Genomic DNA, 25,468 nt, shown 5'->3' with positions numbered 1-25,468 from the left:
ATTCAGCCAGGCTGAATTAATGTTTTCCCATAGAAAACCTTATTCAGCCAGGCTGAATTAATGTTTTCCCATAGAAAACCTTATTCAGCCAGGCTGAATTAATGTTTTCCCATAGAAAATCTTATTCAGCCAGGCTGAATTGATGTTTTTTTCCATAGAAAACCTTATTCAGCCAGGCTGAATTAATGTTTTCCCATAGAAAACCTTATTCAGCCAGGCTGAATTGTTTTCCCATAGAAAACCTTATTCAGCCAGGCTGAATTAATGTTTTCCCATAGAAAACCTTATTCAGCCAGGCTGAATTAATGTTTTCTCATAGAAAACCTTATTCAGCCAGGCTGAATTAATGTTTTCTCATAGAAAACCTTATTCAGCCAGGCTGAATTAATGTTCTCTCAAAGAAAACCTTATTCAGCCAGGCTGAATTAATGTTTTCTCATAGAAAACCTTATTCAGCCAGGCTGAATTAATGTTTTCTCATAGAAAACCTTATTCAGCCAGGCTGAATTAATGTTTTCCCATAGAAAACCTTATTCAGCCAGGCTGAATTAATGTTTTCCCATAGAAAACCTTATTCAGCCAGGCTGAATTAATGTTTTCCCACAGAAAACCTTATTCAGCCAGGCTGAATTAATGTTTTCCCACAGAAAACCTTATTCAGCCAGGCTGAATTAATGTTTTCCCATAGAAAACCTTATTCAGCCAGGCTGAATTAATGTTTTCCCACAGAAAACCTTATTCAGCCAGGCTGAATTAATGTTTTCCCATAGAAAACTTTATTCAGCCAGGCTGAATTAATGTTTTCCCATAGAAAACCTTATTCAGCCAGGCTGAACTAATGTTTTCACATAGAAAACCTTATTCAGCCAGGCTGAGTTAATGTTTTCCCATAGAAAACCTTATTCAGCCAGGCTGAATTAATGTTTTCCCATAGAAAACCTTATTCAGCCAGGCTGAATTAATGTTTTCCCATAGAAAACCTTATTCAGCCAGGCTGAATTAATGTTTTCCCAAAAAAAACTTATTCATCCAGGCTGTCCCCATGACGTAATCTAACCTTTCATGATCTATGTGCGATCTTCATTTTGTCTAAGAATATCTTAACAAACTATTTCATTTAGACAATTTTTTTCAAAATATCAGTTTCATTCAATTTGATCAATTGTTTTTAAATGTTTAAATCTCTTTCCTGATTTAAGAAATGTTAAGTATTGCCCCTAGATAAGAAATGTCATTCGGTATGTTTGTCTATGTATCCGTTTCAAAATGTATGCATGCTTCAGTTAGAATTCACACTCCAAAGAAATCTGACAGGTTAATATTTATAAAAGTAGGCGATAAATTATATACCGAATTTTTCAGAATCCAGTTATACAACAAAATTTTTAAGAGTATTTGTAAGTACTAAAAGATTAAAAATAAGAATTGTTTTAAAATCTAATAACAGAAGTGTAATGAAAATTTACGCACAAATTTCCCACATATCAATGAGTGCTGTCTGATTCAAGTTTTAAGTTCAGTGATGAGGGACCTCCGTTTATTTTGCCCATTCCGAACAGCGTACCACAGGGCAACACCTCTTCGGGGAGAAGTTTTAACATAGCTTGTAATGACGAGTTTACTTCTGGTTGCTGGGGTACAGCTCACCGGGCTCAGGGACAATCATAGAAATGTATATACATATGTTAGTGACAGAGAGAAATTTTTTTATATTTGTTTTAATAGGTTTTGTTTAGTAAGCAGTACTTAATCTAGGCGTTATTGAGTCAGACTTAAATTCTAGTCAGACATCTGCTTGCTGGCTATGTAAATCCCGATGACGTGATTCACTCACGGTGTGGATATGAAACTAAGTCTCGGTGTGGTGGTCGTCGGCCGATGGCAAGAGTGTGCCATGAACACACGTTCACGGGCTCAGCGGCTCTTGCGTCCGTATAAGACGTGGTGCTGGCTACGATTATCTCGGAGACGTGGTTCACTTACGACGTGAATACAACACTGAATTACGGAGATGATGGTCTTGGACGGAAGGCACGTGGGACTATTTATTAACTCAGCGGCTGTTTTGTCCGAAGGACAAAGGCGAAGTGCTGGCTATATTTGATTCGGAGACGTGGTTCACGCACGGCGTGAATACGGCACTAAATCACGGGGTAATGGCATTAGACAAAAAGCACGTTGTTGTATTCGCGGGCTCAGCGTCTTTTATGTCTATTGGACAAAGGCGAGTTGCTGGCTACGTGTATCTCGGCGACGTGATTCACTCACCATGTGGGTACGGCACTTATTCACGGGGTGGTGGTAGTAGACAGATGGCACAAAGGCAAAGGCGAGGTACTAGCTACATGTATCTCGGTGACGTGATTCACTCACGACGTGGATGCGACACTAAATCACGGGGTTGTGGTCGTATTATTGGCACGATTGGTGTATTACCTGACTTTAGCAAAAAAAGTCCTCTCACATCAACAGGTAAAAAGTTGATCTGAGCGTTAAAAAATGTTTTAGGCCTTTGTAGAGGAGGATTGGGGAGCTTTCTCATTGGTCATGTGGCGGCTACGGATACTGTGTTATCCTTGATACAATATCCGATGTTCTAGGCATTGTGGATTGCACCCTACCGGAGCTGCTTTTTGATAAAAATTACTGTTCCACTATTCCTGATAGAACAGATTGGAACTACGATATCTCTGGTAACAGAAGATACATACGCCTCTATACGGATGGTTCTAAACTAGACGACCAGGTGGGCTTTGGGGTGTACTCTAAAGATCTTGAACTTGTCATATCGAAAAGGTTACCCGACCACTGCAGTGTGTATCAAGCAAAGATCCTTGCAATTAAGGAAGTGGTGGAATTCCTATGATATAATTTCATAACGACGATTGGCATAAATATCTTCTCAGACAGCCAGGCAGCCATTAAATCCCTGGAGAACGTATTTCTGAACACAAAAAACCCCCTCGACTGTCGCAGATCTCTCAACGAGATGGCTTAATAGTTCGAAATTCACCTGTTCTGGGTGCCAGGCCACAGAGATATCCCAGGGCATTGTAAAGCGGATGAGCTTGTTAGACTATCCTACACATTCCAGGGATACTGAAATCTGTGGGTATACCTCTAGCAACATGTAAGCTAAGTTTTCAGGAGCAGGACAACGAATGATAGATAGTCACAAAGAGGGGACTGTGAGCATTCCAAAACTATACGGCCTTATCTAGACTTGAAGAGGTCTGCAGATTTACTGTCATTGACTAGAACAGATGTCTCAGTCATTGTGTCCCTCATGACAGGTCACTATCTAATAGGAAAACAATGCTGACAGACGGAAGGTTGCCAGCAACGACTTTTGCAGAAGCTGTAAGGACATCGAAGAAGAAGAGGCTATAGAACACCTTCTGTGTGTATGTCCCGCACTAGCAGTTTGAAGAAGTTCCACTATAGGTTCTCATTTCTTTGAGAACTTGTCTGATTTAGCGGATGTGAACATTCGTAAGTTATTAGGCTTTTTAAAGCGATCTGGATAGTTCAACGATAGGAACTAGAAGTCATCTTCCTTCTTCTGTTCCTATGGTATCACAATGGACGAAAACGTCTAAGTGAGTCTGATGGCATACTGCCACTTAAACCTAATCTAACTTTGTAGAGGAGGATATAGAATTTCAAAAAAGTGGCGTTATTGGTCTATATCTATAATACAGGGTGAGATATAGGGTGTCAAAGTTTACCACTTTCCACTTCTTCAACTTTCAAGGGGATATAACTTTGTTCTACTGAACCGATTTACATGATTTACGACACTGGATAAAGAGTTTGGCGAGATTAAACAAACAGGGCTTATGTACTGTGCTTTAGTCGGCATGAAAATAGTCGTGCGCGAGACAAGAATCTGGTCTCGTGGGAGTGAGTGACATGTTACTCACTAGCATGTCACAAGCGGATACTAATTTGCACACATTTTTACTGGAAGTAGTAGGTCGCCCCGGTAACTGAGTTGATAGCGTGCGGGGTCGTGGACTTGATTTAACACTAGGGCCTGATCTGTCGCTATTGTGGTATCACAATGAACTAAACGGGTCTAAGTGAGTCTGTTTGGAAATAGACTGACACTCTTACCTCACCTAGCCTACTGGAAGTCTTTCGCGTACTTTATTTGCCAGCAGAAGTGTGCGTGAGAGCGAGCAAGGTTTTGAGAGCATGCAAATTTCGGATGGACTTTTTTTTCTTTGCAGCATCGAACTGATGATTTTTAAAACCAGATGTTTTATTGAAATAAATGGCAAAAGAGCCTAAAATCTGTTTTTAGTTTCCTACCATAGCGAAACAATTAAATATGGTCTCATTTGTACAACAACCACATATCATATGGTGCAAACCGTCATCTTGTCGTCAAGCTGATCGACGTTTCGCCAACACACACAAAGAAATTTGTGTGCGTGTGTGTATACGTGTTCGTACATGAGCAGAGAATATGCGAGGAAGAGAATATTAAGAAAAATCTGACATCTTAGTACTGTCAAACCTGGCCGGCTGTTAACAGCTGTGTAAGACCACCTTTTTAAATCCGCCTTGAAGCTGTTCTTACTTTCCTACAAATTTTTACTGAAAAAGTAGGCCATCAGTCCTATTGGTATTGAGAATATATCAATTAATTGCATAGCCTGTTACACCGTATATACGTCCTATGCTATTTTACCTATCGCATTGCACACATGTGTGTATGCTTGATGTGTATAAGCATACACACATAGGACTGGATAAGAATTTGCAAAATAAATGTTTATCGCTCTCTTCATGTAGTGGCTGTCAAACTTATTGATACCCTACACCATGGGGTGGAATATTTTTTCGTCTTTACCATTGTAACGTATCAAATCTGGGAATATGATAGATACATTTCTTCTGAACGAATAAGGAAGGCTTTCCTATCCAAATATTACACAAATTCTCTTGTTGATGATTGTAGATGGGTCGATTGCATACCATAAAAGCCTTCTCTTGGTTTGACTTATTGGGGACCTGAAGAGCGCAACCTTATCAAAATATATAAAAATGTACATATTGATCTTTATAATTATCTCCATTTATAATCTTTTGGTTTCTGCCTATAAAAAAGAACTTGGCAGATGCCATCCATAGCAGAGGGTATACAAAGTGCGACCCCAATGAACTAAATACATTTTTGTTTATTTTCATTTGCTTTGTTTTCAGAAAAACAAGAGAGACTGCCGGTGAAAAATGAGTAACAACATGCGGTGGAATAAATTTAAACTTTTAAGCCTTTTCATTGCTCTTTTAACCATGTCGGAGGCAAAGTCTGTTACCGGTGCTTCGTTTTGCACAAAAGATGATCGTTGTGTGGAGCCATTTAAGAATCTGGCGCGCTATGACCATTATCGCATCTATAATGTTGAGCTAGACACCGAGGAACATGTGCACGTGTTCAAACAGTTGGAAGAACAATGCGATAGTATGGATTTTATAGGTCATGCCCGAGAGGTGGGGCAGAAATTATCCATACTGGTGGCAGCGCACAAAGTGGCTGATTTGGCCGATCTGTTGGAGCATTATAAAGTGAAGCATCGCATTTTGGTAAGTTGAAAGGTTTTATTGTAACATATTGTTATTAATTTTGGTTTTTTCTTTAGACCTACAACTTCCAAGAGAAAATTGATAAGAACTATGCTGCCGTCTTGCCTGTTGGCACAGATCTAAGTAAATTTGATTGGTATCATTACTATCATTTAGAGACCATATACGAGTGGCTGGATTCGCTTGTCAAGAAATATCCCAATGTAGTGACAATGCTGGACATGGGCACCAGCACTAAGGGAGTGCCCATAAAAGGCATTAAAATCTCCCATAACACCGCCAACAAAGCCGTGTTCATTGAGGCGGGCATACATGCGCGAGAATGGATAGCCCCTGCAGCGGCTAATTATATTATTAACCAACTGCTAACCTCCACCGAGGAAAATGTGGTAAATCTGGCCAAAAATTTCAATTGGATTATCTTCCCCAGCATCAATCCCGATGGCTATAAATACACTTTTGAGCATAATCGCATGTGGCGCAAAAATCGTCAACTCTTTGGCATTAACTATGGTGTTGATTTGAATCGCAACTATCCGGATCACTGGAATTCGACTGGCAGCAGCAGTGATGCACGTCGTTTTGATTTTGCCGGTCCCTCGGCGGCCTCAGAAGTTGAAACACAACGTGTCGTTAAATTCATTGAAGATAATGTGGCCAAGGAACAGATTAAGGCCTATTTGGCATTGCATTCCTATTCGCAAATGATTATGTTCCCCTTTGGTTATACCAAAGATCGTGTGGCCAACTATGGGGATTTGAAAGAATTGGGTCAGAAGGCAACGGAGGCGATTAAATCATTGACGGGCAAGGAATATGTTAGCGGTAGCATTATTGAGACTATCTATCCCAGCAGTGGTGGTAGTATGGATTGGGCTTATGAAGAGCATAAAATACCGATTGCCTATACATTTGAGTTGCGGGGACCGCCAGATAGTCAAGATATGTTTATATTGCCGGCAGAGGAAATTTTGCCAACATCCCAAGAAGCATTTGCTGCCATTAAAACAATTGTTGAGGGGGCTGCTGCCAAGGGTTATTTTAAATGAGCTATACAGGCAGAAAATAAGCATCATTAAAAGGAAATTGACCATAAACACAAACGTTATTTAAAGATTTTGTATGCTAGCACTGCTAGCAATGAGCTTCATATACTCCTATATTTGCAATACTATATTACCAAATCCCATTTTTGTATTTTTTCATCTCCCGTTCTGCATCTTGAATCTGTATAAAATACATTTGTTGTGATAACGCAGAGATAATGGCCATTTTATTATACCACCCATAAAGCACGATCCAAGAATTGTCAAACAAAAAAAATCCATTATTATTTAAAACGATAATGGTGGTCTCCTTTCCTTCTTGTCATCTTGTTTTCGTGGCAGTTGTTATATGATTACGAGGTGATAAACGGGGATCAAATATGGCGTTTATATCAACTTTGCAATCTGAAATGTAATTTAAAATCAAGATATGGAAGTAATGCTTCTTTTAAGTTTATACCTACCATTTTCCATTAGATATAGCATACGGTCATAGAGTAAAACACTCTCTATGAGCGGGGCGAAGAATAACCTCAATGTATAGAATATAACAATATTTTTCCAATTACGAAGGTCACTTTCAGTTGTGGAGGTACACAGATGGCTAGGAGAAAGCTGCTCACAAGGCAAACCTTTTACAGCTTTGTAGAAATAACTGAAAGAGAAAGATAGCCAACAAGTCTTAGTAAAACTTCATTTTCTGAAAACCCCGGGAGGGTTTAACTATGAGAACCACACAGGCTGGAACTTTGAGCCCCGATCTGTGTGGTGTTCGTTGTTATCCCGAGAAGCTTAGCTGCGGGCTATAGGTCGCGTCCACAGGTTGCGGATAGTGGAATGCTCTACACGGAGTAGCTGCAATTGCAGTCGCGGACAATCAGCAGTATAGAGCGAAAAATCTCAGTGAGAAGCAGGGCGGCACCGGCTCTTGCACAAATAGTGAGTGACTATGATGCTCGATATGACAAAGAGAGTTATTGGCGCCTTTAAATAACCAATGACCACTCTGTTTCCGCGGCGATCGGCCCTTTGTACCCAAACGAGATTGCTCACCTACAGAAGTTTGACGAGGATCACCACCTCCACATGAAAATGTGGGTACAACAACACAATATCATGTTCCGTGCTTGGACCGTGGAGCATGAGTGAGAGGCCAGGCGACACCGGCCCTTGCTTAAATACTAAGTGCTCGATATGAAAAGGCGATTTATTGGCGCTTTTAAATAACCAATGGTCATCATGTTTCAACCCCGGCACAGGGTAGCTGTGAGAGTCATACGGGCTGTAACATTGAGGTCCGATCTGTGTGGTGTTCATTGCTGTCACTAGAAGCTTATCTGCGAGCTAACGGGCGTGTCTACAGGTTGCGGATAGTGGAATGCTCCAAACGGAGTAGCAGCAACGGCAGTTGCGGACAATCAGCCAAATCGAGCGGAGAGTCTCAGTGATAGGTCGGGGCACCACGGCGTTCGGTACTTTTGGGCAGCAACGAGCTTGCTCGTCACCTCCACATGAAAATGTGGCTACAGCAACAGCAAAAACTCTCCACGATATCATCGTCATATCGACGTGGCTGATTGTCGGCGCTGCAATTGCAGCTACTCCGTATACGAAGCATCCTAGTACCGACAACCTGTGTTAGCTTCCAGCTAAGCTTTTCATAATGCGATGAACATCGCAAAAATTGGAGTTCAGAGATCCAACCCTGTGGTGAAAAAGACATTTGAGAACCTTTTTTGACACACGATTATCGGTGGACACCTCCTTCCGTGCCTAGATTCCCTACAGGTATTTAGCTCTCTTTTCGTCCTGGACGAAGCCTGAAGTGACCGACTGTATGAAGCTTTTAGCAAAAGGAGACCCGGTTTAGTCAATTCCCTTCGTTTTTTGTTATTGTAGCGACATGTTTGGATGATGGAGATCTTTGGCAAGCTTCCTGCCTTATGCGTTTGTTATACCCTTCCATTCTACTTCCTTTGTTGTTGTTGTTGTTGTAGCAGTTTTTTGTTCTATCTTTTGTCTGCTTGATTCTATTGAGTGTCCAGATCCAGGAACTCTTCTATGGAGAGCATCCAGAGGGATCTGGGGTCGAGTGGGTCTGGCTGGGCAGTTAAACAGTATCGTATGATCCCTGGACGCAATCGGGACATACATCTTGCACGTCTGCATTAATCCTTGCTCTGCAGGAATTGAGGCGTGTGCATCCGCATCCGTGCATCCGGAACGTAATTTTGCCAGAACTACTCTGGTTTGCAGGGGGAGGTCAATTTTTACAGGTGCAACTGAGGGCGGTCGTTATAGATATAGATATTTACCGCTTTCTTGTTTTGTACACTAAGGCAGCAGCCCTTGCCGATGAAGGACTTCATTGGGTCACTTCGGTACGAATATCCGACTGCCTACTACTTTCCTTGTAGTACCTTGCACCGTATTATGAAAGATCTCTATATCTATATATTTGTGTTCTCACGTCTGGGGACGAGAAGGCTTCAAGCAACCTGACGCAACGTCGGCTGCAAGCCGCTCCTTGGAGACCTTAGGTTCCCCACCAACTAACCTGACCTAACCTAAGGAAAAGGAATAAGGTCAAGTTCTTGTTGTTGTTGTAGTAGCAGTGTGTGGTACTATGAGGCGGCAGCCCTTGCCGATGAAGGAATTCATCGGGTCAATCCGGTACATACAACCGGCTGCCATGGGATTGGTTGTTGTAGTAGCAGTGAATAAGGTCAAGTCGCTTGCAGTAGCATATTGGGCGTAGTCAAATTATGGGGCCTGGTGGAGTGATGTGCACTTGCAGTAGCGCATTGGGCGTAGTCAAATTATGGGGCCCGGTGGAGTGACGTGCATTGGAGTATTTTCCAGATCTGCCAGAAAGTTTCTAGATCAAAGAGTGTATTAGTAGTTTCGAACTGCATGCATAAAGATACAGTAGTCTGAGGCGGGAAACAGCTGCTGAATACCTTTCATGGAGACAGTCTGTCACCTATAGCATCTGAAACAGGTTATTTTTGGTTCAACTACGATCTGGTATATGCAGCCGCCTAGAATGCTGTTGGTCTGGGATTGAATGCCATATGCTGGATGTGTATCCAGAGAGCTACACAATACACGTCATCTTATTATCTGCCTATATTAACCTACTAAACTTATAATCAAATATGCTTCGGACAAACCAACTTAACTTCCAAAGTTCCTCAAACACTGTTACAACAAAAACGTAACTGACTCTCACTGCAGATGGAGGACGTACCGGTATCCACGCAGTATCATTCCTGATCAAGCAGTTTCCTCCTTATTTTTTGAAGCAAAATATCTTACAAAAATATATATATCCTTCAATACTTACTCCTCAAAACTCGTTCCGGGTATATGCCTAACATTATTCATTCTTGTATGCCTTAGTTCAGGATAATGTTGACGTATAACTCGCTCGGTGGCAGCTCTATAGGAATGTACCTTCAGATACTCATAGTCTTTCAACGATAACCTTTCACGGTACAATTCTATCGCATGGCAAGAAATTTCTCTAGCTTCATAGGATAGTTTGGAAAACGAGATATTTTTTCTCAGATACGCACTCATGGGATAACCATACGTTTGCTTTGGTACAACGCTATCTTCGGTTGTAGTTAATTTCATGTAACAACAACCAACAAAATTAAGAAATTTTGCTTGTTTGCACTTTAAAAACATACGCATGAGAATGGCTCCCAAATCGCCACAAGGATGCAGACCAATAATACCAAATCGGTAGCTGCTATTTGCAAGGCCCAATTTAGTTTCAATTGTATGAAGGAACTCTTTGGCTTCCATATCGGCTGTTAGGCAAAGGTCTACATGTTCTGGCTTCTGACAGTATATTTCATCAACATATTTCCTTTGCAACTTATCCATATAATCATCCATTGCATAGGCCTGCTTATTAAGTTTCGTTTGCATTTCCAAACAACATATTTTAATGTTGTAAGCATATCCCAAAGTTCGAGCAAGATGTCCCAAACCAGCACCGAAATCAACAATGAAATCGACAGGTGTATCTTGGCAAATGTGTTTGCAGAGCGCAGCCATTGAATCCAGCTCATGGCGTTTTTTGGGCTTAACACCTTTATTGAATATATGCTTCAACTTGGGATGATCCAATAAATGACTTCTGGGAAGTATATCCTGAAATGAAAATAAAATTCTTTTAATAGAAACCGAATAAAGAGAAGTGTGATTGTTGGAAGGACCAAAACTTATAAATCGAATGACAAGAATAAAAAGCAAAACCATTCATCAGCTTATTTGGGTGCATATACGTTCTGTTTGGTTGCAATATTGGGATACGTACTTAAACTTATCAATCGAATGAAGGTCATCAAAGACATAGGGTTCAGACCATCAAATCGCGCCTCTCGGCCAAATTTCATTTACTCAAGGGGGTGCTAATAAATCCAGTCTAATATATAAGGTAATAAAAGTTGAATGTACCTTTTTTGTGCGTCGTCTTCCTATACACAACCACTGGAATGCCGATTTCAGCACCAATAAACTCAAAGGCCAAACAGAATTAACTTTCGGTGTGGTTGCTTGAGATTTATCATCATTATCCTCCAAGAGAAAGCACATTTGCTCTGGAGGCATATTCTCGAAATGTTTTCGCCATGCATGTGGCAACTTATCCCAATGATTGTCTACATAGAAATCCTGTGAAAGGAATTACATTTGAGTTTAATTAAATACTACGATTATGTTGTTGTTGTTACTTGCCAAAACGTATGCATTTATTAGCCAGTCATATTCTCTTATAATTTTAAGACTATTATCCAGTTTAATTTGTGCATTTATTTGTTGTTCCATTTGTTTTGGTTTTGGACCTCTTAAAGCTTCACAGCTGTAGTGTTGCCAGACTTGCTGTTTTATAGAGTTGTTGGGCAAGGCGAGAATTCCAATCAGATTTTTAAGCCTTACAATAGTTCAGAGCTTCAAAAGACAAAAGACCTGTAAAGATTTAGAACAAGAAAATCGGTGTTCCCAAAATCCTTTGTCTTGTGCCACCCACTACAGGACATAGGGCCGTGGCCACACGGCAGCCCACACTCCATGGCGTGCGCTCACAAGTTGTTTTAATTGTTGTTGTAGCAGAGAATTGTACACTAAGGCGGCTATCCTTGCCGATAAAGCACTTTATCGGGTCAATTCGATACAATCGGCTGGAATGGGATTGTGCGATAATAAGAGATTTGCATTGCATAGAACCCCGGCACGGGATAGCTGTGAGCACAACGCAAGCTGTGACGAGAAGCTTAGCTGCAAGCTAAGGGGATCGTCCACAGTTTGTGGCTAGTAAAATGCTCCATACGGAGTAGCTGCAATGGCAGTCGCGGACAATCAGCGATATCGAGCTTAGAGTATCAGTGAGAGGCCGGGCGGCACCGGCTCTTGCACAAAACTGAGTGCCTATAAGGCTCGATATGACAAAGCAGGTTATTAGCTCCTTTAAATAACCAATGGACACCCTGTTTTCGCGCCGATCGGTCGCTTGAACCTGCAGTAGCTTGACGAGGATCGCCACCTCCACATGCCATATACCCACAAAAACTTTGGCAAAACTTTGATCAGTTGTCCAACAACAACAAATTGAGTGCACTGTCTGTCAAAATCAGTATTTAGTGCAACTCTAGTTTGTTACTAGTTCGTCATGGCGAAACAGTTAAAGGTGGTCTGATTTGTACAATAACCTAAAATCATCTTGCCATCAAGAAATTTGTGTGCCTGGGTGTATACGTGTATGTACATGAACAGATAATATATATGAGAAAGAAGGTAACAACAAAAAGAATGCAAAAAAAATCTGACATCTTAATACCGTCAAACCTGACGGGCTGTTAGCAACTGTTTGAGTGAAATCCTCCTTGTTTAGATTGGAACTTCAAATCCTCCTTGTTTAGATTGTTTGTTACCAACTCCTATTATCAATTTTTCGACGCATAGTGTTAAGGGCTCATGATATAATAGTCAATTTCGAACTAATCGACTAAGCAGAGAATTTATCGATTATTCGTTAAAAATTATAATCGATTCCTTTGTTTTGGCTAGGGACAGCTGTTCTTTTGTATTATTATTCATATTTTTTTAATTAATTCTGGTTTCGCTTTCAAATCTCGGCTCATATTGCAACAACAACTTTACAAATTCTGCCCATTAAGTGTTTTTAAATAAAGTCCCATATTCTAAATGGAAGTTAGTACGCATTAAAGCTTTAATCATATGTGCACAGCTTGATTTGGTCAGTGTCGTCGCGGAGTGATAAGAAAAATAAAAGTCTCATATCATCAGTGGGAATAAAATAGAGCACAGTAGCAGAATTGATAAGCTCTAGTTTTGAAGTGTCCCCCTTGTATTAATGGTTGATAATAAGTATGGATTGGTGGTGTCAGTCAAAGGTCTGGTCTAATTGTTCTCTAGTAGTAGAAAATCTTTTGTTATTAACGTCATGCCCAACAGTGGCCAAGTACATTTAGATTGTATTTAGCCATACAACTAGTTGGACGGCTTTTTGTGTTAACATTTTACACACATTCATTCATTGAAAGTGCATCGGTTGTGCGCGATAATTACCTAAAACATAAACGCTAAGCAAAGCTAATTCTAGACATTGTGTGTGAATTGAGAAAACAAAAGTTGTGAAATTGTGGATATAAAGCAATAACAAATTGATTGTAATAAGCAAAAATCATCGTCATCGCTGAAATGAGTGGTACAAAGATTAATCCAGACTTACAAAAGGAGAGGAACACAGCCACATTTAACCCCGATGAATTTACAGTGTGGTGGAATGGTGGACCCAAAAAATACGAACAGATCAAAGCTTTGGGTAAGTTATGATCATTGTTTTTTTATTTTCAATTGATATGGAATACATTTTCATTTTTTATACCCACCACCGAAGGATGGGAGGTACATTCATTTTGCCATTCCGTTTGCAACACATCGAAATATCAATTTCCGACCCTTTACAAAGTATATATATTCTTGATCAGCGTAAAAATCTAAGACAATCTAGCTATGTCCGTCCGTGTGTTAGGTCAAACCACGCTACAGTCTTTAAAAATAGAGATATTGAGCTGAAACTTTACACAGGTTCTTTTTTTGTCCATAAGCAGGTTAAGTTCAAGGATGGGCTGTATAGGGCTATATCGTGATATAGCCCCCATATAGACCGTTCCTTCGATTTAGGGTCTTAAAGACCATATTTATTAACCGTTTTTTCTGAAACTTGGGACAGTGAGTTGTGTTAGGCCAGTCGACATGCATTTATTGTCCGATTTTGGCGAAATTTGGAACAGTGAGTTGTGTCAGGCCCTTTAACATTTTTCTTCAATTTGGCTCAGATCGGTCCAGGCTTGGATATAGCTGCCATATAGTCCGATCTCTCGATTTAAGGTCTTGGGCCCTAAAAGGCTCATTTATTGTCCGATTTTGCTGAAATTTGGGACAGTGAGTTGTGTTAGGCCAGTCGACATCCGTCTTCAATTTGAACCAGATCGGTCCAGATTTGGATATAGCTCCCATATAGACCGATCTCTCGATTTAAGGTCTTGGGCCCATAAAAGGCGCATTTTTTGTCCGATTTCGCCAAAATTTGGGACAGTGAGTTGTGTCAAGCTCTTCAACATTTTTCTTTAATTTGGCTCAGATCGGTCCAGATTTGGATATAGCTCCCTGTACAATTGTGAGGTTTTCTGCAATAGTGGACTGTATTTTAGTGTGAAACTCACAATTGTAAACCCATGCAAATAGAACAAAAAAAATAGAAAAGCCAGAGTTAGGTTTATGCAATTCAAAGTTTATTTTTTGGTCTCCGTAAAGAGCTTCGTTCTTACCGTAGAGTAAGCTGGTTTCTTTTTAAGTGAAGAGACAAAGTATTTCATACATAGCAAAAGGGCTAATTCAGCGCAAGGTGAATTGGAATATTATTTCAAGATGGAAACTATTGGGCAATTTGAGCGAAAGCTCTAGCCTTTGGTGAGGTTGATTGTGCCAAGGGTTTCCATTGATGCAAACTAGCAAATATTTTAACCGTTAAATTCAATTTAAAAATCCACATTCATTATAAGAGTAATTCATTATTAACTTATTATTAAACTTAACCTACTTTGTTGAACACAGTTCAACATGGCGCCACCTCTTGCCGCAGTGCAAAATTAGAGAGTACAAGCTCCTGAAACCACCCAACCGAAAATGGTGCTTTGTAATACTGGCATATTCTTTGAAGTCTGTATAAGACCAGCCCGTAGAACGGAGGCCACCAAGTCGCTACCAATAATTATTTCGACATCCTTGGGATTATAAAAGTGAGGATCGGCTAAGTCGATTATGTGGCCATATATGCTTTGGAATTTTTTATCGGATGATGTTGGTGGCATAGTAATTGATAGGTGGTTTTTAACTAAACCGCGCACCTGCAATTTGGTCGTATGGTCGTGGTATGACAGAAGATACACAATACAGAACTCTTTATCGTCGGCTATAGTTGTTGGAAGACTTAAACGATGTACAAGCGACTTTGCAATGAGTGTTTGTACTTGACCGGAGCTTATCAATAATCTTGCCTTTTGGGGTCCCTCTGTTGTAATAATTTTGGCCAAAGCGGTTGGCATAAAAACATTGGTAGGTAATTTTTTGCCTAGTCTTTCTTGGACTGGTTTTCTAGTCCCCTGTTCCTTTTTCGACATGGAGTTCTTACATTGTGTGACCGGGTTGGACAGATTTTTACTTCGGTTTTCCTCTGACTGTTGTTGTATTTTGTCGGTATGAAGCTTAGTGTGGTGCGCTTTGTTACATACTTCACATTTATTACGAGAGCGACACCATTCCCGAGTATGTGATAGGCAAAGGCAATTAAAACAATAGCCACGGCTTTTGACAGCTTCCCATCGTGCTGCTACTGACATTCGATTAAAATCAGGACACAATCTCAGATGATGTTGACTTGAACATACTCGACATTTGGCTTGGCTGTTGAGGAAATTAGGGTTAAGTTTGAAAAGAAAAGAGACAATACGGCTTTATAAATCAGGCAACTGGCAAAATACAAAGCTTGGTTAATGGTCGAGTGACGAGTCCATTTTGAGTCCGGATTTCTGCTACTCGAACCCTGGAATCAGAACCCATAAAAACTCTTTCAACCCTTCCTAGTCGCCATTCTGTTGGCGGCAAAATATCATCTTTCACTACGACGAAATCGTCCTTCTTCAAATTAGCCTGAGCTGTTTTCCACTTATACCGCCTTTGCATATCCGAGATGTACTCGTTTTTCCATCGTTTAGCAAAATGGATCTGTAAGATCTTTAATTTTTGCCAACGGTTGATGAGCGACAAATTGTCTGAATAACATTCCGGAACAGCAACTAATGGTGCTCCTTTTAATAAATGCCCAGGCGTCAGCGGAATGAGCTCAGAGGGATCTTCGCTTATTGGAGAAAGTGGCCGGGAGTTAAGGACACTTTCAATGCGTACCAGTAGGGTCGTAAATTCCTCAAACGTAAATTTGATATTTCCAGCAGTCTTCCTCATATGAGATTTCATACTCTTTACTCCGGCTTCCCACAACCCCCCCATGTGGGGTGCGTGGGGCGGAATAAAATTCCAAGTGAACCCATGTAAGCCAAATTTATTCACAATATGTTCTTCGGACTTCTGAAGAAACTGGCGATACTCTCTTTGTAACGCCCGGCTGGCCCCAACGAAATTGGTTCCGTTGTCCGAAAATACTTTAGCAGGTAGTCCTCTCCGTCCAACAAACCTGTCAAAGGTTGCAAGGAAGGCCTCTGATGTCAGTTCCGAACATGATTCTAAATGAATAGCGCGTGTTGAAAAACAAACGAATATGGCGGCGTATCCTTTCTGTATCTTTGAATTTCTCAATCGAGATGTTTTGACATCAAACGGCCCAGCAAAGTCAATACCCGTATAGGTAAAAGGTAAAGAAAACGTGCAACGCTCAGGGGGTAAGGCGGCCATGATTTGATTATGAATCCTATGTTTGTAAATCGTACAAATCTTGCAATTTCTAACGCACTGTTTGACAGAATTTTTTAACCGTATAACGTAAAATTCTTGTCGAATTGCTCGAAGCATCAGGTTATTTTCCGCATGAAGTAAAACCCTATGGGTAAATTCTATAAAGAGTTTGCAAAGTCTAGCCCTTTCCGGCATTATAATGGGATGCCTTTCATTGAAGCTTAAGTTGGAATCAGATAAACGGCCGTTAACTCTCAAAAGTCCTTCTTCGTCACGAAACGGATTTAGTGTCAGCAGCCTACTTTTTTGACTGATAGGTAAGTTATTCTCTAGGGCCCTATATTCAGAAGGGAAATACGCAATCTGTGCCAATTTTACCAATCGGTACTTCACAAACAATAATTCAGCAGCGGTGATGTAGTCCTTCCGGTTTTCCAACAATGGTTTGCGCTGGCATCTCTGTGCAAACCGAAATACGTAACAATAGACGCGCAATGCCCTATTGTAAGAAGAGAACCTTTCCAAAATGTCCTCTTGGTCGCTCTGTATGGTACATGCCTTAGTTTTCCTTTCGCAATTAACTTCAGCTAATGTTGGCTGTTCTGGCCACTCCGTTGGTTCTTTCAGCAACCAATCAGGTCCGTTCCACCAGAGTCGTCTGTTTCTCAACTCCACGGCCGTACATCCTCGAGACCCAATATCCGCTGGGTTGTCACCACTTGGAACATGCATCCAACTAGCATTTCCAACATTGTCCAAGATCCTTGAAATCCTATTTGCGACATAGGTATTCCATTCGAAGGGGGGTTTTCTTAACCACGACAACGTAATGGTCGAATCTGACCACAAAAAAATATGGCAGTCTTTAAATTTTAAATTCTCGCCAATAGACTTTATAAGCCTTGCCAACAAAACAGCACCGCATAGTTCAAGCCTCGGTAGGCTAATTGTCTTCAAAGGCGCCACCTTGCTCTTGGCCACCAAGAGGAATGAAGAGTTTCCATTGTCCCCATTCGACGTCTTTATGTAAACACAGGCGCAATATGCCTTCTCAGAAGCATCGCAAAAACCGTGTAGTTCAACATTCTCATTCTGAGTGCAATGTACCCATCTAGGGATTCTGAAATCGGCGATATCACAAAAATTCTGAACGAATGATGCCCATCTCTCCAACGAATGCGGCCTGACTTCCTCGTCCCAGCTGGTACCATCAATCCATAACTGTTGTAATAGCATCTTGGCAACAATAATGATTGGTGATAACCATCCAGCTGGGTCAAACAATTTCGCCACCAAAGACAGAATTGTTCGCTTTGTGATATTCCGCGGAGGCAGATCAATAGCGCAAACGCTATAGAAAAAGTCGTCAGTCATAGCGTTCCATCGTATTCCCAAAATTTTCGTCTCACTACTATCTTCAAACATCAAAAAATCTTCGTCAAAAAGATCGTCTTTTGGAATTCCTTCTAGCAACTTCGTATTATTTGCCATAATCTTTTTGAGCGGAAATCCCGCTGACTCCAGTACATATTTCAGCTCGAAGAGCGCTGTCCTTGCTTCCTCCAAACTATGCCCACCAGACAGTATGTCATCAACATATGTCTGATCTTTAAGGATAGCTGCGGCCACAGGATAACTTTGAATGTTGTCCTCACTTAGCTGCAGCAGTGTCCGTATCGCCAAATATGGAGCGCAATTAACTCCAAATGTGACCGTCTTCAAAGCATAATCTTTAACTGTATCAGAAACAGACTCCCGGAATAAAATCCTCTGATATTGATGGTCCCTTTCATCGACAAGTATTTGCCGATACATTTTCTGGATATCTCCTCCAAACACAAATCTAAATAACCGCCATCGTAAAATGACGTTCATAAGATCATTTTGTAGTGCCGGACCCGTATAAAGTACATCATTCAAGGAAAAACCACTAGTAGTCTTCTTCGAAGCATTGAAGACTACTCGAATTTTTGTAGATCTACTTTCCTGTCGTATAACGGCATGATGTGGGAGGTAGAACGAAAAATACCGCGCACCATCGGTAATCTCACTAGAATCCGTCAAGGTCATGTGATCGAGCTGTAAATACTCGTTAAGTACGGCAGAATATTCGTGACCAAGATTGGATGAATTCCGCAAGGATTTCTCCATTCGGAAGTATTGGCCCAAGGCCGTCCTACGGGAACTACCCAAGTGAACATCCCTTGGAAATCCAGGTTTAAATGGCAACCGAACCACATACCGTCCATCATCACGACGTATTGTCGTTTCTCGAAAATACTTCTCGCACCATAGTTCCGAATCAGATTTCTGAATTTTTTCAGGAATCTCTTCCGTCTCCCAGAACTTTCTCACCGCCTCGTCCAAAGACACATCTGAAGTCCACGTCGCAAATGAAGTCACAATTCTCTCCTCTGGAGGACCACTCACAAACCATCCGAATTCAGAGTCTTGTGCCATGAGTCCACCCGAGATATTCCGGCGAATACCTGGTTTCAATATCTGTGGCAGAATATCACTGCCAATCAGTAGGTCTATTTGGGCCGGCTTATAAAAATAAGGATCCGCTAACTCCAAAGATTCCAGATCACTCCAATCAGTGATCCTAGTATGTTCGGTTGGCATAAAATGATTCAGACTCCTAATCACAACAGCCGTGGCCGGTAATGAGAAGTCGGATCTACGAGACCTGAGATTTATCCGACATACTCGTGAAGAGTTCTCAAGGGGTGTACCGCCAAGGCCGGATATCCTTGTAATTGATCTCATCGTAGGGATTGAAAATCTCTCAACGACCCCACTCGCCAAGAATGTCTCCTGAGAGCCTTGGTCAATAAAAGCACGTACCGTAAACCGGTGGCCCAAGTGGTCGATATCCACTAATGCAGTAGGAAGTACAGTACGATGCCCCGACTGAGACAAATTAACCTGCACGTCATTATCGAGACCCGAATGAGACATTATCTCGGCCGGAGGTCCGTCCTGATTAGAATCAAGATGAAATGACTGGGATTGAACCTGAGAACTCATAGAACGGGTTTGATACCGTCGAGAATTTTGAGTCGATTCAGCATGCAAAAAGGTGTGGTGTGTCGCCTGACAAACCTGACATCGGCTACTACTACGACAGCTGTTCACACTGTGTCCATGTGTCAAGCAATTAAAACACACCTGGTTCTGCTCAGCATATTTCCTCCGCTCGGAAACTGTCATAGCCTGGAATTGAGGACACTTTCTGAGTCTATGCTCCTCACCACAGATTCTACATTGGCGATATGTACCGTCAGAACTGACATGATGATTTTGGGACCGTTGCACCCCCGCGTTCGAGTTCGACCCAGGTCTGCGAATATCGGATATAGACTCCAATAAGTCCAGTCTCTTCGATATAAATTCATTCAATCGGTTCCATGAAGGCATCTCCTTATGGTCATCAATGGAATTTTCCCATGCCGTCAGTGTCTCCTCCGGCAGCTTCGAAGACACCCAATATACCAAAATAGGATCCCATGCCAAAACAGAAATGTTATATGTCCTCAAAATCGAAATCGAGTTATTCATAGTGTATTGCAAATTCCGTAAGGATTTGCTTTTCTCAGAAACTACATTCTCCAGGGCAAAAATCTTCCTCAATTGGTTATTAATGAGAATTCGTCTATTCTCATATCTCTGTACCAACGCATTCCATGCCAATCTATAATTGTCGTCCGAAAGGGCGAATTGTTTCACTATTTGGCCGGCCTCTCCGCGTGTCTTAGCTCTAAGGTGAAACAATTTCTGAGCGGCAGATAGCTTTGGGTGCTTATCGTAAATAGCCGAGAACATATCGCGAAAACTTGGCCATTTTTCATATCCCCCAGAAAAGATCTCCGTATCACACGGTGGAAGCTTCAACGAAAATGATGTGTCAAGTGGAGATGCCCCAGCAGTCTCCGAACCGATAGGCACCTTGGTCGCCTTTTGTCTTTCAATCTGAAGCAAATCCAATATCTGTGCCTTACATCCCTTGTAGGTTTTACATGATACAGAAAATTTTGAATGAGTCGATTGCCTCATCTCTTTTGTATACGCCGGGTCATCTGACGTCATCTCAGACTCATATATCTGCACCAATTGACGCCATCGACGTTCTAAATCATCCAACTCTACTTCCAAACTAGAGGTCGTATGATCTTGAATTGGTATGTCAGCGAATGCCGCGCAAAATGTGACCACTTGGTCCGAAAAGAAAACGAATCTTTGTGAATTCATCTCTTAAGTATCTTGTCTCCCTTTACCCACAATAACAGAAATATCAACCGTATAGTTGATCAAATTATCAAATAAGGGATTTTATCTAAAAATACTGCGTAAACAGTATTTGTGTCAGGCCAGTATCCCTCTTATTATCCAATACAATATCCACCTTAAATCAGCTATATCCGTTTCAAAATTATGTCGCCTAATACAATCAAAGCCGACTGGGTATAAAAGTATCTAAGCGTAGTGCTATCCTAGAAAAATTCTAGCCCGAGTCAGGAAAGGGGTATTCAATGCAGTTTGAACTGGCGAAATAAAGAAATGAGCTAAAAAATCATTTCTCTTAATATAAGGTCATAAAATCAAACAAAATTATAAAAAAAAATTTCCACCAAATATCCGACAAGGCACTGAAATGGTTTCTATATCAAGAAAAATAAATCGTTTTACCTTTTACTTTCGCAGCAGGTAAAATCAGAGTATCTATTCCTCAAAACCTAATTCCAAACAACTTCTGAAAGAAAGATACCAAACAATTTCTCTTCCTTTAAAAAGCTCTTACTCGGCTTTCTCAGCGAATAAATCTAATATAACCGTCAAGTTTTGATCACAGCAGGTGTAAAATTAGCTTCCAATCTACGTTCCTGAAAGCAGTTTCTTCTCGACAGACTAATAGGCGTACGAATTCGCATAGAAATGCATTTCTATCATTTGGCCTCAAACCAAATATAGGTATTTAATTTAAACCTAGAATAGGTTTATTAGTAAAATAGAACAATCTATTTAAGCATTCCACTGTTCGCATATCTAACATTGAACATAGCTGTCGCTGTTTCTTCTACCGGGTAGCACGCTCCGAATGTGTTTTCAAATCCAATCTTCTATGGTAATGCCACATAAGAAACCAATATTTCACGTATAATTCAATGCACTCATCTCGAGACACTAGGTATTTAAGAAATTCATCAGGCCTTCCTTCTAAGTCAAGAAAATCTCTTCCACTTTCGTCTCTCAAAGGTCAAGGAAACATCAATCCTCTTCCTCTATTTAATACCAATCTTCTAGATATACTCTGGTTCATAAATTCGCATAAGATGGAAAACCAACATATAACTTTGATAAAATTACGTATAAAATAACTTGTTCATTTATAATTCCAGATCCAAATATTTATTTACAGTTAAAATTCATAATTCTTGCAAAATATTTAGTACTTCAAAGTTCTGACCCACCTTATGGTACGGAGCCAAATCTCTTTCGCTGGCTTGGTATACCTAATTTTCGTGGACAGAAAATTGTTGACACTTCCTCCTCATGAATTCGATGGGCAAAGCAAGCTGCCAAACTGTATGCATCAATCCTCTCGCTCTCCTATGTATATGCACTTGTTCATTCAATCGCCACTAGTTACACTCATTAGTGTAGTCTTCACTATCATTCACTTTCAAATTAATTCTCCCTCTCTAAGCTGTTGCGACATATAGTCTTAAAATTTTGTCTCATTCCACTTAATTAATAAATTAAAACTCCACAAATCAATTTTGGCATACTTGTCATTCACACGTGAAACGATGGGTGCAGTGGAGACCATAACCGTCAAACCAAGCTGTCAACTGACATTTACTTCATAAACGCCCCCAAAGGTCTTCGCTCAACTGCGAAAGAATAGAAGGAGGAAGTAATAGATAAAGCGCAAAAACAAAATAACTATGCATAGATGGAATAACAATTTAAACTCAGTCACAACAAAAAACCGGTTACGTTATCTGAACCAGAGTAACAGTGTCGATGAAAATAAGAGACGACAGTAAGATCTCTTGCCAACAGTGACTCCTACATCAAGCAATCAGTCAAACCTCTTAAAGAGCAAACCAGACGGACATGCACTAATTACCAAGAGAAAATGTAAGAGCTTCCGCACGAGGGCATTTAAAAAAAATGTTGCTAAACATTCAGATATGATGCGCCAAATTCTAAATTACGCTGATTACGCTCTTTAGGTTCGTATCTCTTTCCTTAGCAAAGCTATGATGTAACATTCGTAGAAATGCACATGGATATGTAATCCAGATTTTTTTTTAATTTTCTCGTTTCGTAAAAAACAATTAAATGAGCGTTCAAGGGGTTACCATAACACTTATATTTTGCCGAGTTTGCCAAACCGTACTATTCTTTTTCATCCAAACTTAACGTACCTGTGTTTTTGGCTCATCTCCAAATATAAGTAACTTCTATTTATTAGCTGTCAATTTCCTCGTAAAAGGCTCGAAAAGGACCATGTACAACTATCGTTTTAAATTTAATTCGACCACTGAACATCACCATCATCATCAACAGTTTTGTGGTAATGGCATGATGGACAATGACAGTTGTGGCAACAGCAGCGACTACATTAATGAGGATGATCCAAAACGCTCCCATTATTATTGTACCACTTCATATTACAAACTTAAGCAGTACACGCATTTGGAGAATTTTCGGGCTCAAACTGTGGAATTTTGTACTATGCCCTTGACGGTAGAACACACTGGCGGGGGGGTTGGGAGAAACGACGGAGGAGAATCTGCGGAGAAAAATGGGCAACAGCGAACAGGCGATGCAAATGAAAATAATCGCTCCAGTTTAAGATCTAGCAACAGCAACGACATTGGAAAGATTGGATCGGGCGAGACAACAGCAGTGGCTGTTTACAATGGCGTAGGCGAAGATCAGGATGGTGTAACTTCCATGGGCTATGCTGTACAGCATGGCGAAGGTATTTACGAATTGGATCCATACAATCCAAACGCCGGTGCTGCCGTATATATGCCGGATCTACAGTGCGTGTATCCCACGTATGCAGCCTATACACATACTATAAGCGGACAACCAGAGGAAATCTACGGTTATTACAGCTACGATCCCAGCATGGCACCGGCACCAGCCTATGTGTCCCCTATGAACGGCTATTACTATGGCCCAGCCCCACCGGGTGGCTTTGTAAGTTCGGCGAGTGCCAATCAATATATTGGAAATCCCCAACCCATTGGAATACCAGCACCAGCTCAAAATGTCCCTGTGTATGCTCAGGCTCCTCCCCCTCACTACAATCCCGGTGCTGGTAGCGGGGCTGCAAATTGTCCCACAATACAAGTATCCGGTTCGAAGGACCATGTACAATTGTGAGGTTTTCTGCAATAGTGGACTGTATTTTAGTGTGAAACTCACAATTGTAAACCCATGCAAATAGAACAAAAAAAATAGAAAAGCCAGAGTTAGGTTTATGCAATTCAAAGTTTATTTTTTGGTCTCCGTAAAGAGCTTCGTTCTTACCGTAGAGTAAGCTGGTTTCTTTTTAAGTGAAGAGACAAAGTATTTCATACATAGCAAAAGGGCTAATTCAGCGCAAGGTGAATTGGAATATTATTTCAAGATGGAAACTATTGGGCAATTTGAGCGAAAGCTCTAGCCTTTGGTGAGGTTGATTGTGCCAAGGGTTTCCATTGATGCAAACTAGCAAATATTTTAACCGTTAAATTCAATTTAAAAATCCACATTCATTATAAGAGTAATTCATTATTAACTTATTATTAAACTTAACCTACTTTGTTGAACACAGTTCAACACTCCCATATAGACCGATCTCTCGATTTAAAGTTTTGGGCCCATAAAAGGCACATTTATTGTCGGATTTCGTCGAAATTTGGTACAGTGAGTTGTGTTAGGCCCTTCGTCAGTCCTCTTGGATATGGCTACCAAAAAGACAAATATAATATCCGTGTCGAATTTGGTCCAAATCGGACCATATTTCGCTCAAGCTGCTATGGGGGCATAAATTAAGCATTTTTCACCAGATTATGACAAAAGGTGGTTCATATACATATCCGAGGTGGTGGGTATCCAAAGTTCGGCCCGGCCGAACTTAACACCTTTTTACTTGTTTTGTTCCTTTATCATTTTGATAATAATGAATTCAACATTATTGCTGAGAGTTTATTTTATTAATTCACAGAAAAAAAAACTTTTCAATTGTTATTCTTATGTTTGCTTGACCGAATTTCTTATAAGGTTTTTGTTATTGCTTTATTGTTATTGTTTAATCGCCAAATTTAGTTTGATTAGCTGATTCAAGTCTTTGTAGAAGTAATTGAGGTTTATGATACGAACAACAACAAGTGTAAGCTGATGACAGATTCTATATTTCATGCAAAACTGAACTTTTTTGTGTTCTCAATCTGTCCGGAAACATAATGGGGTTAAGGTCAATAAATTTACTTGGTAAGGTTTTAAAAGGCAACATTTGAAAAAATGGTAGATCGATAGAAATTTATGAAAGGGTTATTTAAAGGGGTTTCGTACATAAATGAATTGAAATTTTGTTTAAGAGAAAATTTCTTAACCATTTTGTCTTTAAATTTCTTAGACTTTAGAGTCTTAGTCTTAGAAAATTTTATTAACATTTTGGGTTTTGAGAAAATTTTATAGAAATTTTGTGTTTAGAGAAAATTTCATAGATATATTATTTGTAGAGAAAATTTCATAGAAATTGTTCTTTACAGAAAAATTGATAGCAATTTTCGTAGAAATTATACCCACCACCATATATA

General features: G+C 40.4%; 4 protein-coding genes across 6 annotated transcripts in view; 2 read left to right on the top strand and 2 right to left on the bottom strand.

Moving 5' to 3' along the window:
* The first annotated feature begins 1,309 nt into the window (after positions 1–1,309).
* On the top strand, positions 1,310–6,852 carry LOC106080797 (zinc carboxypeptidase). Its single transcript, XM_013242358.2, has 3 exons — positions 1,310–1,397; positions 5,212–5,592; positions 5,649–6,852. The coding sequence occupies exons 2-3, from the start codon at positions 5,239–5,241 to the stop codon at positions 6,639–6,641; spliced, it is 1,347 nt and encodes a 448-aa protein (XP_013097812.2). The 5' UTR covers positions 1,310–1,397; positions 5,212–5,238; the 3' UTR covers positions 6,642–6,852.
* LOC106080796 (methyltransferase-like protein 25B) lies at positions 6,834–11,573 on the bottom strand. The gene is made up of 5 exons (XM_013242357.2): positions 11,388–11,573; positions 11,109–11,324; positions 9,985–10,802; positions 7,103–7,293; positions 6,834–7,043 (listed from the first exon to the last, which is right to left on the bottom strand). The coding sequence occupies exons 1-5, from the start codon at positions 11,475–11,477 to the stop codon at positions 6,961–6,963; spliced, it is 1,398 nt and encodes a 465-aa protein (XP_013097811.2). The 5' UTR covers positions 11,478–11,573; the 3' UTR covers positions 6,834–6,960.
* A 1,167-nt stretch (positions 11,574–12,740) lies between these two features.
* LOC106080799 (probable peroxisomal acyl-coenzyme A oxidase 1) overlaps positions 12,741–25,468 on the top strand; it is a 40,251-nt gene continuing 27,523 nt past the window's right edge. Inside the window, exon 1 of the mRNA XM_013242362.2 lies at positions 12,741–13,494. Coding sequence (XP_013097816.2) covers positions 13,371–13,494 — 124 coding nt within the window. The 5' untranslated portion in view covers positions 12,741–13,370. The remainder of the gene's footprint in view (positions 13,495–25,468) is intronic.
* Positions 14,347–23,166, bottom strand: LOC131997699 (uncharacterized). 3 transcript variants are annotated; one of them, XR_009398343.1, is made up of 3 exons: positions 23,078–23,166; positions 14,504–15,638; positions 14,347–14,362 (listed from the first exon to the last, which is right to left on the bottom strand). XR_009398343.1 is itself a non-coding variant. In XM_059369017.1 (2 exons), exons 1-2 carry the CDS (start codon positions 23,092–23,094, stop codon positions 14,825–14,827), a joined length of 831 nt encoding a protein of 276 aa, XP_059225000.1. In that variant the 5' UTR covers positions 23,095–23,166; the 3' UTR covers positions 14,446–14,824. The 3 variants fall into 3 exon arrangements, 1 of the variants encoding a protein (XP_059225000.1); XR_009398344.1 differs by having other exon boundaries at positions 14,353–14,375; XM_059369017.1 differs by lacking the exon at positions 14,347–14,362 and having other exon boundaries at positions 14,446–15,638.

This window comes from Stomoxys calcitrans, chromosome 5, assembly GCF_963082655.1.
Source record: "Stomoxys calcitrans chromosome 5, idStoCalc2.1, whole genome shotgun sequence".
NCBI classification, from domain to species: Eukaryota; Metazoa; Arthropoda; class Insecta; order Diptera; family Muscidae; genus Stomoxys; species Stomoxys calcitrans.
Note: the sequence above shows the minus strand (reverse complement) of the source record. Positions and strands in the feature narration are given on the sequence as shown.